The following is a 16,502-nucleotide window of genomic DNA, read 5'->3' on the forward strand; positions in this document are numbered from 1 at the left end:
GGAAGGTGAACAATCTGCATTCCACAAAGCTTTTCATTATTATTTTAAACTTCAAACGTCTACACAAAAACAGTACAGAGTGACTCAAAAATGCAAATTACACCACCAGGGTATACAAATTCATTCCTTTCGGGTCATATGCCCAGTGCATCTGCCAACAATCTATAGAACATGTCCATTTTTCAGCATATTAACTTTCTAACGGCTACCATTCTTCCTATATATGACATTAACTAATTTGTCCATTTCTTTCATGCATTTCATTAATCACTCTCAAGGGGCGGGAGTTTCAGAAGTTCAGCGAACACTCTTGGATCTTTTCCAAATAACTGCAAAGCAACAGCAGAAAGGCATGCTTAAAGTAAAGTATATTGTGCAGGGTTGCCTGCTGTGTCTGACCTTCAAAATCTCTTTGCTACTTAGCAGACATGCAGGTTTCCAGACAAAAGTCTCCACCAAATGTGTAGTTCCCCTCAAACAAATGTTTTACATTTATAGCTGTTGTTTAATTAGAGCAATCCTCCTGAAGCCAGGCAACTGAAGCATATAAAAGGGGACTGGCTTCAAAGGCTGAACACCATGGCTGTTTTGCTCCCCATCTCCAAAAGAGACTATTCAGAATGATTTAAGTGCTCTGCAGTATCAATCTATGTATGACAAGGGTCAGAGATGCACGTAGACATTCCTTCCAAGGAAGTGCAAACCTTCAACAGCTGCCTACAGTATCCTTGGAAATTTGGAGTGCACGACTAAAATGCAATATACACTACTTCTGATCATGTATACATGGGATAGAATTGTATACATATATTTGGTTTGTGTCCTACTCTATCTTTTTGTGGTTTTATTGTACTATATTGCCTTTGTTTTGTATCTTTTTACATAAACATTCTTTAAAAATATTTATTGGGGGGAAAGGGTGCATTAACAGCTAAAAAGTGAATCTCATTAATATACTCTGTTCCAGAATCCTGCCACCATCATCAAAGAATTATAAAGTTGAAAGAAACCATCTAGTCCAACCTCGTGCAGTGCAAGAATCTATGACCCAACATAGGTCTCGAACCACAACCCTGAGATTAAGAGTCTCATGCTCTACCAAATGAGCTATTCTTCAGAGTTATCAACTGGCATTCAGTGGCAAATTGCCTCTGAGCATGCAGGATCTATGTAACAATTGCAGTCAACTGCTATTGAAAGACCACTGGATATTAATATATAACTAGACTCTTATTTGTGGCAGTATGATTTCTTGCCGTTGAGTAACAGGATGTGTGGCATGTTGGGTTTTGTGCAACTAAGTTCTGCCCTGAGCAGACCTACTGATATTAATGAACCTAAGTTAACCTCATCTATCCATTTCCACGAGTCTACCCACTGTTTACTTGGCTCATAAGATAAAAAGGAAAACGACCACTCTAACTCTATATAAACAGGCCCAGCCAGACTAGAATACCGAGCCAACCAGGGAACAATAAAAGAAGCCTAGAATGATGCCAGTAGGAGTCACTGCGTCTCAAGGAGGAAAGCAAGGTTATGTATGCCTTACTCAGCACTGCAGAGTTTCTGCCAGGCCTCATGGTATCGAACTGGTTCTTCTTGGAGAGTAGCTGGTTCCAAGTCAGCAGAATCAATGTACTAGGAAGAAATCCATTTTTAAAAAACATGAGATTAAAGCAAAATCAGAGGTACCACTTTTTTAGCTCATTGGAGCAAAAAGCTTCTCCCCTCCCTCACTGCTAGTATTATTATTATACAACCAGATCAAACACTATCTGAAGACATTGACAAATATTTCTTTTTGTTTCCCCAAAACTACGTATGACACAACTGTTCCAATTAGTGAAGCACGGAATTTTTGCACCCATCAAAAAATACAGGTCTTGTATTGTAAAACAGATGTTATTTTTGATGGTCAATTTATTGTTCTGTTCACAAATCTTTACTGTTTGGAGCCAACAGGGCCTCCACCACCCCTCTCCAATACCCTTGGCGCTCTAGAATTGGAGGCCCAGTCTCCAGGTGCAGAATCTGCCTCGGGGTATAGTAAGAAATGCAAGAGAGAAGGATGGGTGGGATGCAAACAATCTTTTCTGAAACAATCAGATAATCCAACAGTTTGTGAAGGAAGACAGCCACATAGGCTGAAACACTTTAAGAGCCTTCCATTTAGTGGAGGGCTTCTGCCATCATGACAACTGTTGTCTTCTGTTTGCTCTGAAGCTCCAAAGATGGAGGTTTTGAGGTGTCACATTACATGCATGATCTATAGCAGCAAACCGTATCCCTCCAGACATTCTGGAACTCAAATCCCATCATCCTTCACCATTGACCATGCTGACTGAGGCTGATGATGTAGCCCAGAACTTCTGAAGGGCACCAGGCTGCCTACCCTTCCCCTGTAGTTTCTAGATCTGAATTGCTGCTTAAAGTAAACAAAACCTATATTCTGCTTAGTGACGTTCCTATCCACTTTTGTGCGGGGCAAGAGAAGAATGGATGGCCTCTTTCCCCTTCCATATATTTTATATGGCAAGCTTCCCAAAATCTTTTGTCCCCTGGAAAGTAAGAGTACCAAGCTGGGGATTCGAAACAGCATCACCATTATGCTTCTACCACCAATTATGTCCAATGGCTATGCAAGTAGCAGCAGGTTAGTAAGCTTTGTTATCCTCAGTGCTGCTTGAATGTAACATTAAATGGATTGTGTTTTTTTCTAAATACAGTAGGTTTTTGTGCATGAGTATTTTTGGGCTGGAAATATTGGCACCTTGGCTGCTGCTGAAGCACCATTCTCAAACAGGAAAGTACATCCTGTTTATTGCTGCTCTTTGCTTTAAACATGAATCCAGAGAAGACAGCGATTCTGCTGGGGCTAGTGGAAAAGCATACCTTGATCTCAAGCTTGTGATTGATAGCCAGGGCAGAATGTTCCAAAGCTTTGATGACAGAAGCATAGGAATCTGAAAACTTTGTGTATTTGCCAACAAGAGCAATAGAGCAGGTCTCCAATAAGCGATCATATCTGTGTGAACAAAACAAAAAAGCACAACACTGTATCTTCTATCTTTAACCTTTAAAAGCGCAAACTATATACTACAGTGGTACCTCACAAGACGAATGCCTCGTAAGACGAAAAACTCGCAAAACGAAAGAGTTTTTCGTTTTTTGAGTTGCTTCGCAAGATGGATTTCCCTATGGGCTTGCTTCACAAGACGAAAACATCTTGCAAGTTTGTTTCCTTTGTCTTGCAAGTTTGTTTCCTTTTTCTTAAAACCGTGCATTCACTTCGAGGAGCAACTCATAGCACGCGGTGTGGTAGCCTTTTTTGAGGTTTTTGAAGACTCTGGTGATTTTTGAAGCTTTTCCAAAGTCCGTGCTTCGCAAGACGAAAAAATCGCAAGACGAAAAAACTCGCGGAACGAATTAATTTCATCTTGCGAGGCACCACTGTATTAGCTAAAATAATTAGTTAAAAGATCAGACCTGCATGATCAAGCAGCCTCTCGCTTTGGCAGCACATATGCAATATTGTATATGTTTACAGCCCAGGCATACAAAGCCAAATGTTGAATGAATAATATGATTCAGCACGAGAATTCTCAGGCTCGTCTATATATGCAAATAATAAGATGGTAGATCCCTGAGATTGTAAAATTGATTCTACCACTACGGAATGAAGATATGGGGATAAGGGTTTTTTTTTTAGGCTTCTCTACATGAAGGCATGTCTACTGAGAAACATCCCATTGGGCTCAATGGGGCATACTCCCAGCTTGGTGGTATAGGATTGTAGCCTTAATTAAGTTTAAATCTTTCCCTTCTTAATTCCCTTTACTGGTGGTTTTTAAGCAAAGGTTGGATGGGTATCTGTCATGGATGTTTTAGTTGAGATTCCTGCATTGCAGGGGGTTGGACTAGATGACCCATGGTGTACCTTCCAGCTCTATGATTCTAAGTACTCATCCACATATTATAGCTACTTCAGTCCAGTTAAGATAAAACTATAAAGGTTAACACAGGAACTAGTATACAGCAAAATTTGCCAAGTTCTAACTTACTGTACCTGTAAAAAGATTTTTCTACAGTTTTTCTGTGAGTGAATAGTTAGGAAGAGAATCTATTCTTGCCAATATACTCTGGAGCTCAGGAGGGCTAAGGAAACAAGCTCTCCTCCTCTGCTAACACAGTAGGTCAGAATAGCACAGTTGCTTCCTACGAGCGAGCTCACCTGTCAGCCATCTCCTTCCATTTCATGAGCATTCTCCTAGGCTGCTTTTCAATGGGAAGGTCAAGCCGGTGTCGGAAATAATCAACCACCCCTTGCTCCTCTAGCAAAAGAGGTACCCGATAGATGGAAGAGACATCATGAACACAAATTACCTGTTCAATAAGAAAAAGAATACTCACTGTCACATTTATGAAGTGCATAATACACAGCTCTAGTACCTGGGAGGATTATTATTTGGGGGGGGACTTTATATGCTGTATATTGCAAAGAGAAGATTTTGCTACATGCACAGACCAGATCTATGACCTAAGTACAGTGGTACCTCCGGTTGCAAACAGGAAGTCCAGCTGTATCCCAAAGTTTTTGCAACCGGAGGACCGCTTCTGCGCACACACATGGAGGTATGACTGTACACAAATAAATGTGCCAACAGTATCAAAACACATACATTTAAACAATTTTTACCTGTTCTGGTTCTACATGACAGAACATGGAAATCTTCTCCTTTACTGAGGTATCTAGAGGCGTGGAGCATCTGCATACAATCTAGGATTGAAAACAGTAAGTTATCAAACTATACTGCACCAGGTTATAAACCTAACCTTTAGCACTTGGTAGGTTAATGAAATATGCCTTGTAGCCTTCTGCAAACAAAATGCTTCATGGCTATTTGTCGATATGGCATCATTTAAAACAACTCTCTCCACCCCATGACTTATGACATTTGAAAACTTCTATAAAACCAGCCGAGTGTGATTTGTACATGCCACAGCTAACTTACCAGATCTGGTGAGAGACCAAGACCCCGGAGTTCACGAACACTATTCTGGGTGGGTTTTGTCTTCTGTTCTCCTGTAGAGCTTGGCTAGCACACAAGCATCAAGAAATATGTATGAGAAGACAGTGTGTCAAATCTACAGCCTCCAAAGTATTATGTACTGCAGTAACATATACAGCCATCATCCAAGTTTTAGCAAATCTTACAAATCACTGAAGGAAACAGCAAGCAATAACAGCAAAATGAAGTATTTTTCACTGGTCCAGAATAATGTAAAATTGATTTTATCTGAACATCATTAGAAGACAGCTTCACATGCTATAATAAGGCTCGCTGAACAATTTAGTATTAAATGTGCCTATACTGATTAATTCCTTATCAGATGCTTTCAGGAACATGATTAAATGCTTCTATTTCGATGAGCAAAACTCACAGGAATTTGGGGTATTTTTCTATGCATACAAGTAAGGCTCCACTAAATTTATTACAATACAAATGGAAGAAGCTATCAATGTCATGGCCATATACTAAGATATATACTTACATTATTTCAGAAGCCAGTGATTTCTTAAAAAGGTACAGGTAAAGGGACCATTAGGTCCAGTCGTGGCCGACTCTGGGGTTGCGGTGCTCATCTCGCTTTATTGGCTGAAGGAACCGGCGTACAGCTTCCGGGTCATGTGGCCAGCATGATTTCTTACAGGATATTAAATACTTGAGTAATCAACTATATGCCAGCAACACTGCCACAAAAAGCTGACATAAAAAGAAATGTTTATGTGGCAGTAGCTCCTACCATTTCCGAAAGGATTTAATACTGTATATAAGATTTTGTAACCTAATTGTTATGATGACTATATCAAGTGAAGCAGTCATATTTGAGGTGCCAAAGCTGCAATATAAAGCATGTAAGAGGGGGAAGACCCACTGAACATAAGAAGTACTTCCACGTAAACCTGTACAGGACAATTCACGTAGTGCCTGGTAGATCCAGGTTACTTCTCCAGAGATAATCTATGCAATGTGATACAAACATCAACTAGTGTTTGTATTTCACAACATATGAAGATCACCTGAATTACCATATTTTACTTAATATTTTTGCCTTTATGGCTTTTTCGTTGTTGGTTTTTTAAGTACTGGTGTTCATAATACTAAAAAAAAAATATGCCAATTTCATTTCCCATTTCCAAGGACACACTTGTAATCATCTGATATGGAGCAACATCATTAAAGAACTGTAAGGTAAGACCTTACCTGTGGTACCAGACTGACATGAATATTACAAAACTTTTCCCGCTTGACTTTGAATTGAAATTGGCGGAATGCCTCGATGAAGGGCATACTTTCAATGTCTCCTACAGTTCCTCCAAGCTAAAACAGAGAGAACTAGAATTAAGCACCATACTCTGTTTTTAGAACACAAAGACAGTGTCAATGTCACTCTGTATAACTATCGACAGTTCACCTCAAAGTATGCTATGTAATAAGATGCTGGATGATGCAAGCCATAGGTTGGATCCAGACTAAATTACCTCCACTTCGATTTCATTTATTCCAATGGGTACTAAGCAATAACTAACTATCCTATCCCAGTTCTTTGAATGGAACTAAAGTTCAACTCATTCAGCCTGGATTCAAATAGAAGTGTTTCCTAACCAAGCAAGATCAACCCAGAGCAATTAGGTGTTTGACACTTTCAAATTTCCAGTTGACCCAACCAATATTTTTTCTTTTAAATTTCCTCCATATTCTGTGACTGCAAGCAAAATCTTCCCAGAAAATTAGCACTATATGTTATCTGGAGAACATATGAAAGGTTTTGCTCTCTTGGGTGGAAAGGCTACTTTAATGCAAACAAATCCTTAGGTGAACAAAGATAGAACTTGCTAAAAGGAGGGAGGGAATTGCTCTCAAATGCCCCTATCAGAATTCTAACCAGAGTACTGTATCAATATATGACATTTCCTAAAAAGATATTGGGTTGCATCCATCTACGTTTTACTCAGAGTAGACTCACTGGACTTAATAGAGCTAGGTTAATCATGTTTGTTAATTTCAACGAGTCTAATCCAAGTATGACTAAAATTAGATACAACTCTTTGGCCAAATTTGCATGTTACTCTAAAAAAATACATGGATTACTGCAAACTGATGACCAGAACAAGCTGCAGCAAATCTTGGGCTCGTATGCCACCTATCCCCCCTACTCCTCCCACACAAGGAGGAAGAGATCAGAAATTTTCACTTACACTTTTGCTTTGTTGTTTCATCCAAAATAGAAGAATACTGTTAATGTTAACTATGGTTTGTCTGAAACAAGCCAGCATGAAAAACAATGGCCAAGTGAGAAAGAGAATAAGCATCAGGCACAACATTCCTACAGCTCACCCACACTGCAGTACACTATGGTTTAGCAAGACACATCAACATTCAGCCTTTAACCTGTGGATACCAACCTCAATCACACAGACTTGAGGTTCTATGCCATCGTCATCTACTGGGATTCGTGCTTGCCTCATTACCCACTCCTGGATAGCATCTGTAATGTGGGGTACAACTGCAAAACGAGACAAGACAAGAAGAGAAGAGTTTGGAATATATTTCTCCATTTTCAAACTAAAAACAATAATAAATCCAGTATTTTAAGAGTTCACATGCTACATACCCAACACACAGAAGTACCCTATTAATCAATAGATATTTGTTGTGACTTGCACATAACATGACTAGGGGTGAAATCCTATTCCTCAGCTTATGTCTTAGTTTTAGAACCCTCTCAACATAGACTACTCTTCTTTTATATTTATTTAAAATAAGCAGACCCTGCCACTGGAAAACTGTTACCAAGAACCAGGGGCTACTATGTACCATATTTACCCAAATTTATTGCACATATTTTTTGGCCAAATTAGGGTGCGCATTGGATTTGATGGCACCAGCAAATACTTCTTTGGTTTCAAAAATTGAAATGTGCATTAAATTCGAAGGTGCATTAGATTCACGTAAATACGGTATATTTTTCTTTGATATACTTTATATATTTTCATTAATATACTGATTGAGTTCCCCTCTCAATATTCCTAATAAATACCCAGATGAAGTAGGAATTACCATAGCCTTGTCCTGTTAGAGTTCAGAACTTAACTGGTTAAGTGTTCTGAGGTGTGCGTCACTTTCTGACGTCAGCTTTAGAAGCTAAGGAGGAGCTTGTTTCCTGTACTTTCTGTTCTCTCTGTGTTTTTGAGTGAGAGACATGGCTGAAAGAAGCCCCGGTCTTTGATGCTGAAATGTTTCAATAAAGAGCTGTAAATAGACGAACCTGTCTGTGTATGCTTGCATGGAGAAAAGGAGAAAAAGACTGCTTTACACCGCTGTATGCTACTCTGCTAAGGCGTGACTGGGCGAAGCAGAATTTATTGCGCAGCTAAGAAGGAAGTGTGCTGGACGCTGTAAACGGCTGATTGAGATCGTAAACTAATCAGCGGTCACGCCTAATCGATCAAGCTGGAAGATCGATATCTCCACAGGTTATGGAGGTCAGTCAACGCTCGTAAAGCTGTCGGCTTTGAGCCACTGGAATGCTTTGAAGCTGGACGGAGGTTGGAAGCTGCGTTCCGTGAGTCTAGCCTGATGCCGGAAAGCAGAGGGAGTTTTTGCCTGCTTCTGAGAGGCAAGGGAGCTGCTGAGAGACAGAGCTAAAAGCTGAGAGCAGCTGGGCCGTTTCTCCACGGAAGGGAGAGCCGGAGGAGCTGGTGCTGAGTGAGTACAGCTTGGGGGCCCCTTGGGAGAACGGGAGAAGATGGCAGACAGCCATGAATCATGGTCCGTCCCATTCGAAAAATTCCCAGAACTGGGAAAAATGGTCCAGGAGGCTGAAGGCATGGCTGGTGGCGAAGGGGCTGTGGGAGGCTGTGCAGGCGCCCCCTTTACCCACACCGGGACCTCAAGCCACAGCGGCTGATATCCAAAATGCCCACGCCTCACAGAGACGCAATCACAAAGCTCTAGGAGCTATTGTGCTGAGCTTGGATGGCTCACAGTTGCCTTTGGTAGAGGGGCTGGAGAATGCGTGTGAAGCCTATCAAGCGTTGGAAAGGGTGCACCACAGAACCACTGCTGGGGCAAAGATACACACCACCAGACGCTTGTTTGAGATGAAGTTACGTCCTGGGGATAGCATCAGAAAGCACGTAACTGATATGATAGCTGTTTTTAATCAGCTGAGACTGTTACAAGTCAACTTTTCAGAGGAGCTGAAGGTGTACATTCTGCTCAGCTCTCTGGACAAGAGTTATGACAATCTGTGTCTAACTCTGGAGTCAATGGATCCCCAGAATTTGACTCTGAATTACGTGGCAGGACATTTGCAGGATGAAGAATTACGACGCCAGAAAGAGGGCAAAGCTGGCACCAGGAGCTCTGGGAGTAAGGGCGGAGCCAGGCCAGCGGAATGCACGGTCCAGGCCTTGTTTGTTCGTCGTTGCTACATCTGTAATTCACCAGACCATTTGCATCGCAATTGCCCCCACCGGAGCACAGAGCCAAGGCAGGATGTTGCCAAGGACACTTCCCATGGGAACCAGGCGGGTTTCCATGGCAACAAGCCTGGCCAGGCAGGAAGACGTGCAGGTGGACGTCGTGGTAAACAACAGGAAGAGTCTTATCAAGTAACTGCGAGCATGGCTTTGTTTGAGAACAGCTGTGTGGAAAATTCTGAGCTGAGCTTTGTTATTGACTCTGCAGCTAACCGCAACATGGTTCCAGAGACCCCTGCAGTCGAGATGTGGAATTGCACGGCAGTTCCAAAAGGACAGACTGTTAAGTTTGCAAATGGACAAAGAACAAATGTTTCTAAGTTTGCTAATGCCTATATTTCTGTTTTGCAGGAACAGATGGAGTTTTGTGTCGTCGCAGGGGTGCATCACTGTTTGTTATCTGTGCCTTATTTGTTGAAAAAAGGGTTCCAGGTTTGTTTTCAGGATGATGTCTGCACAATCTCCAAAGGGGAGAGGGTACTTGCCAAGGTTAAGAAGGGGCAGAATGATCTTTTCATTCTTAAAACGTCTCTTGGGGGTGAGGGGAAGGTTAAGAAAGCACAGGCGCTGCGTGCTACAATTCCCACTCATGTTCAATGTGCTTGTGTATGGCATCAGAGAACCATTCACAGCCCTGTAGAGGATTTGCAGGTTTTACCCGAGGTTGCAAAAGGGTGCAAGATTAAAAATTGTAAAAGTGCCATTAATTGTGACACATGCAAGCAGGCGAAGGTGAAAGGGTGCAGTTACCCAAAGGTGGAACGGGTAACCACTAAACCTTTTGAGCTGGTACACATAGATCTGTTCAATCCTGTGAAGGAACAGAGTCTAGGGGGAGCCAGGTATCTGCTAACGATTCAAGATGATTTTTCGCAGAACACCTGGACTCATGGTCTCAAATCCAGGGAGGATGCAGCACAGCTGATCAGGAGCAGGATTGAGGAGGTAGAACAGAGGTTCTCCACCAAGGTGAAAACAATCGTCAGTGACAGAAATGCTAGGTACACTGGTTCTGCTTTGCAGAAGTTCTTTCACAAGAAAGCGATACGTCACACAGTTACTTCTCCCCAGCAGGGGGGGGTAGCAGAGCTTAGAAGTGAAGCTCTGGTTAAGGCTGCACAAGTGATGCTGACAGAAGCTAGGTTACCTCCAAGGTTTTGGCTGGAGGCAACTAGGTGTGCATGTTTCACCTGGAATCGTGTCTACAACTCACTGGTAGGTGACACACCGTATTCTTTGTTGAATGGCAGAAAACCCCAGGTTCACTTTCTGCGAAAGTTTGGATCTCCTGCATTTGTCCCTGTGCCTAAGGCTTTGCAAGGGCCAGATGGAGCCAAAGTCCAGAAAATGATCTTCTGTGGGTATGAGCCAGAAGCTCGTGCATGGAGGTTTGCTTACCCGTCAGGTGATCAGAGTAAGGTGCTGATCAGTAAACACGCTGAGTTCTTTGAGCAGGATGAAAGGCCAAAGATTTCTGCACAGCGTGATGTTCTTTCAGAATGTCTCTCTGATCCAGAAGACAGTTCTGTTGAGGAGGAAGGAGAGGCTGAGTCTGCTGATGACGAACAGGTCACTGACCAAGGTCAGGAGCAGGATGGGGCGTCTCCACGAGTTGTTAGAAAAGGACAGCCCAAGAGTGAGCCTAGTTCTCCTGTGAGTGTAATGGAGAGGATTCGAAGACGCTTTAAGTCAGAGGGGGAATCCTGTGATGTAGAGGTCACACCTGCTGGTGACAGTGAGCCAGAGGAAACACCAGAGTTTGTGCCTAGGCGATCCAGTCGCACAACCAAAGGTATTCCACCTGAGAGGTACCAGGCCACGGGTGCGTGGGTAAGTTTCGCACAGTGCGATTCTGAGAGTTGTGAAGTTATTCCACAGATGCCTAACAGGTACGCCAAGGGAGGGCACAAGGCATTGGGGAAGGGATTGATCTCACAGGGTGTTGCTGAAGATGTTCCACAGGTCTTGTCAGAAAGCAACGCAAGAGGGGGTGTTAGAGTTCAGAACTTAACTGGTTAAGTGTTCTGAGGTGTGCGTCACTTTCTGACGTCAGCTTTAGAAGCTAAGGAGGAGCTTGTTTCCTGTACTTTCTGTTCTCTCTGTGTTTTTGAGTGAGAGACATGGCTGAAAGAAGCCCCGGTCTTTGATGCTGAAATGTTTCAATAAAGAGCTGTAAATAGACGATCCTGTCTGTGTATGCTTGCATGGAGAAAAGGAGAAAAAGACTGCTTTACACCGCTGTATGCTACTCTGCTAAGGCGTGACTGGGCGAAGCAGAATTTATTGCGCAGCTAAGAAGGAAGTGTGCTGGACGCTGTAAACGGCTGATTGAGATCGTAAACTAATCAGCGGTCACGCCTAATCGATCAAGCTGGAAGATCGATATCTCGACATGTCCCAAACACATTGTTCCCATGAAGTTGTCACTCCTGTTCCAAACAGTAGAAATACTGACAATAATATGAATCAAGGCAGAGATATTTTAGGTCAGCAAACAACATAATTTGAACTTCACAAGCCAAACCACAGCATAACAACAATTTATATATTGTCCATATATATGTATATATCAAGTGTTGTCATGCCTTATTTTTAGAATTATTTGTATACTTTTCTCAACTGTGCATGCCACCAAGAGAGTCAAGAACGAATGGGCAGAAGGGATAAATGTGAACATGCCCATCTTTGCCAGGTACAGATCAGAACGGCATTCAGCTGAAGTACACAGAGAACCAAGCATTGCCTTTGTGTTTCAAAAGGCACAAGGCCTGTCGTAATACTGGAAAGTGATATGCTGACCTCTATTAAAGCCAAGTGAACCCAGTTCCAATATCCTACCTTGAACTGTTTTCCCAAGATAGTCTCCCTTCCTTTCTTTGTTGATGACATACTGATATATCTTCCCTGTGGTCAGATTATTGTCTTTCGTGAGTCGGATATCAAGAAAGCGTTCATAGTTGCCCAGATCCAAATCCACTTCCCCTCCGTCATCCAACACAAACACTTCACCTAAAACCAAGTGACATGCATAAGTTAGACTTGCTTGAAGCAGTAACTACCTTCTTCCCTACAAATACTAACCAGTATTTCTATATTGTACCCTAAAAAAGTTGTCACCAACTCCATCTACAGCACTGGCAATTCCAAACCCTCATCCCAATGCAACAGTCAGAGTGCAATTATACACCACCATCCCTCAAAACATCCTCAGCATTATTTTATTCTTAATGTTTAAAAGTTTGCTCTTTCTCTCCATCTTACCATGCTCATAAGGAGAAAAGGTGCCTGCATCAATGTTAATGTATGGGTCAATTTTAATTGAAGTTACGTGCAAGCCACATGATTTGAGGATTGTCCCAACGCTGCTAGCAATTATTCCTTTCCCAATCCCAGAGATAACACCACCTGTTACCAGAATGTACTTCATTTGTTTTAATACCTGGAAAAGAAAAGAAAAATTAATTTGACAACACAGTAATAATAATAATAATAATAATCATCATCATCATCATCATCATCTCTGCCTAGATACTGGAACAATGGTGTTGTACTTAAATCCAAACATGGAAACATGAAAATGAAACAGAAAATGTTTTAAGTTTTTACAGAATAAATACACTAACACCACCTGCACAAAACTGTCAATGGTATGTGAAAGATCTTTTAACCAATTTATTTCTCTGAACTTTGTCCAATTAAAACTAATAAAGACAGAACAATTATACTTTAAACTTTATTTTCCATTTGGATGTTGTTGTTACACTCTAGGCTTAATTTATACATTTAATTCCATCCCCTTATTGCCTTAGGGAGCAATTCTAGACACACCTTCCTATATAGTAAGCCCCATTGAAGTCAACAGGATTTACATCTGAGTATTCTGTAATGAAGAAGGTTTTCTTATAATGTTGATTGTACTGTGTATTCTGCTGCTTTTAAAACCACTTTTTGCTTTAAACTGTTGTATGGTTTCACTGGTCATTTTGTTTCCATTTTAGATTGTATTTCTGCATTTTCACGATGTTTAATATATTTTGAAACTTACTTTGTTTTGTATTAGTTTTACCTAAGCTTTGTGTACTTTTTTGGCAGGCAGAGTAAAAATTAAACCACAACGCACCCGGCATATTGATAGCAGTCTATAAATATAATAATGTAGCTACAGTGAAAAGTAGAATAACTTGCAACAGCCAAAGCAAACCGGCAGTCCATCTAAAAATAGGATATTGACTTCCAAGTTCCCAGAATTTTAGAGACAAATTTGATACAAACTACATTGACTCTTCACAGTGCATAACAGGAACAACTGTATGCAAAACTTCTAACTCCATTTAAAAGTTAATGTAACACATTCTTTTACCTATAATTAACCTCATAAAATCCACTACTCATATTTATAGTGTATGCCTTGCTTAAAGGAACAGTGAGACAGCAAATCATAAATATGTCTTGTTCTGCGTAAGTAGGAGAACAAATCATAAAGGAAAGATAGACAGGGATGGGAGCCATCGGTCATTTATTTATGCTATTAATTTCTAATCCACCTTTGATATATATTTAAAAATTAAGGTTGCTTACAAAATAAAATTTATAATCTGAATAAAAACAAAAATAATAAAATAATAGTGTATAAACTAGCAGGAACATCCAGCAGTGCTTTCAAAAAAGGAAAATCTTCACAGATTAAAAGCCCTGGCATACAGCATGATTTTGCAGAGTTTGGGGTTGACCTCAGTAAGATCTCTGAAGAGGCATTCTGGTAGACATAATTCCTCCACTGCTGCCAGTTCAGTGTCCTCCAGCATGGAATTAGGGAGAATATAAATGTATGATAGTGGTAATGTGACTGGGTGGGGCCAAAAGGACTCTTGCATCACCATAAAATCCAGCATATTAATTGTGTCTTAAGTCACAAGCAACAGCAAACGGAATGAATAGCCTTAAAAACTAATAAATGTATCATGGCACAAGTTTCTGTGGACTACATTGCATCTGATGAAATCAACATTAGTCCACAACAGCTTATGCCATAATAAATGTGTTCAATCTTTTAAGAGCCAGATACCTTGACAACTGCTGTAAGAGACGTGGCTACTCCTGTGGGAAAAGAAATTTCCAGTGTGGCACAGTGGTTAGCTTCTTAGACTAAAACGGAGAGATATGGTTCCTCTGGATGATCCTGCATTGGTCACTTATCCATTGCAAGGATAAAATAAAAAGACATGAACCACTTACATTATCCCAGAGTCCTTGGAAGGACAGTACTGTATAGTAAAAGTGTCATAAACAAACGTATCAGCTTACACAGTCCACAGCCTACTTGCATTTGATGAAACTTACAACATAGCAATTCTGTTTGTCTATTGCAGCAAACACAGGGATGCGGGAAGTCTAAAGATTACTTCATCTGTTCATATGAAATAAAGTTTTGGAAAAGCTGCCATGGTACATTTAGTTGGAATGCATGTCATATCCAACACATTTGATGCCCCTCCAGGCACATTCCATTGTTTTTGCCCCACACACAAATATTGCAAGAAATGTAGGGGGGGGGAATTAATTGGGGCAGGGGAGGTTGGGAGGAAAGAGACCAGGGAAAGAGAAGATCGATGAGAACCAAAAAAATCTCAATCAGATAAAAGGGTAAAATATATAATCTTCATTTAAGTTTTGAAATATTACCAGCAATATCACCCCAATTTAGGGTATGGCTGGAATGCACATCATTAATAGGAACATCTTGAGGCACAGAATTCAACTGAGGATGGCATCAGAGGCCTTTCTTTAAGCAGGAGGGGCAACAAGAAAACAGAAGGAAGGGGGTGTACTCCTAATTTTTTTTTCCTTTCCTCCAAGCAAGCACACCTTTTATCCTCTCAACAACCCTGCGAGGCAGATCAGGTTGTCAGAGAAAGTAAACCTTCATGGGAGGGGGGAGGTCCGAGAATTTGAACCTGGGTCTCTGCCATTCCTAGAGCCAACACTTCAACCTCTCTAGGCCATGCTGACCAAAAACCAGCACCAACTGTGGGGCAGTTAGATAATCTGACACAACTGGGCTTCATGATGCTTCAGCTCCTTCCCTGACATGTATCTAAATACGGGGCAAAGCCACCTCTTCTGCACTGGGGGGGGGGGGAGCTCTCCTGATCCGTCTGCTGAGGGCTTTTTTTTTTTTTTAGGGGGTCGTCTCTGGACTCCAACGCCCACCCTCCCCCCCCCCAAAAAAAATCCAGCATCGCTGAGCATCTGTGGTACGCAAAGGACGGAGGCAGCCCCCTTGAAATAGAGGGACGATCCCACAGACGAGGGAGCCTATGGGGAGGGTTTGGCCGAGGGAAAGAGGCGACCCCTTTCGCTCGCCCTTCTCCTCAGCTCAGTCTAACCGCCTCCCCCCCCCCCGACTCTCCTTTCTGGCGCGGGGGGGGACCCCGACAGTTTGGCCGCCTCCTCACGCGGCAGCCTCGAAGCTCGCGCCCCGCGACCCCTCCCCAGCCACGACATGCTCGCGCGCGCGCGCGCTTTGCCCCCGCCCCTTTTAACGGCCGTTTCCCTCACCCGCGAAGCCGAGGAGGAAAAACGGCCCGCCCGCCTCGCCTGCGCCGAATCTCTCGAGGCCGGAACCGGAGGAGGGGGAAGCAGCGCCACGAGCGCGTGAAGCCGGCACCGCGCGGTTAGAACACATGGGATGGGGATGGGGGAAAGAGCAGGGAGGAAGAGGAGGAGCCAGGCGCCGGCGGGCTCCAGAACATGTATACATAGGCATATTTTCATGAGGAAGTGCGCCTGCGCAAAGCTTGGCGCGAGCACTCCGCCCGCCTTCTTCTCTGGGCCCGCTTCTGATTAGCTGGGGCTTGACAAGGGGCGGGGAGAAGGGCGGGCGGGCCGAGAATGAATGGAGTGAGTGCATGAATGAATGAATCGCCTGTGCGTTAGATGGGCGCCGAGGATGAGC

The 16,502-nt window shown here is 42.4% G+C and overlaps 1 protein-coding gene across 3 annotated transcripts in view; it reads right to left on the reverse strand.

Annotated features, from left to right (window-relative positions):
• CTPS1 (CTP synthase 1) overlaps positions 1–16,294 on the reverse strand; it is a 23,603-nt gene extending 7,309 nt beyond the window's left edge. The window contains exons 1-11 of one of the 3 annotated variants that reach the window (XM_081869008.1): positions 16,106–16,244; positions 14,613–14,738; positions 12,809–12,986; positions 12,386–12,556; positions 7,469–7,569; positions 6,267–6,383; positions 5,013–5,096; positions 4,697–4,777; positions 4,232–4,383; positions 2,893–3,025; positions 1,550–1,638 (exon numbers count right to left, since the gene is read on the reverse strand). In XM_081869008.1, the coding sequence (XP_081725134.1) occupies positions 1,550–1,638; positions 2,893–3,025; positions 4,232–4,383; positions 4,697–4,777; positions 5,013–5,096; positions 6,267–6,383; positions 7,469–7,569; positions 12,386–12,556; positions 12,809–12,974 (1,094 nt within the window). In that variant the 5' untranslated portion in view covers positions 12,975–12,986; positions 14,613–14,738; positions 16,106–16,244. Of the gene's footprint in view, positions 1–1,549; positions 1,639–2,892; positions 3,026–4,231; positions 4,384–4,696; positions 4,778–5,012; positions 5,097–6,266; positions 6,384–7,468; positions 7,570–12,385; positions 12,557–12,808; positions 12,987–14,612; positions 14,739–14,887; positions 14,955–16,105 lie in introns of those variants that run through there. The other 2 variants (XM_081869007.1, XM_081869009.1) reach the window with 2 other exon arrangements.
• Between the last annotated feature and the right edge of the window lie 208 nt (positions 16,295–16,502).

Source organism: Podarcis erhardii, assembly GCF_964252035.2.
Source record: "Podarcis erhardii genome assembly, chromosome: 7".
NCBI classification, from domain to species: domain Eukaryota; kingdom Metazoa; phylum Chordata; class Lepidosauria; order Squamata; family Lacertidae; genus Podarcis; species Podarcis erhardii.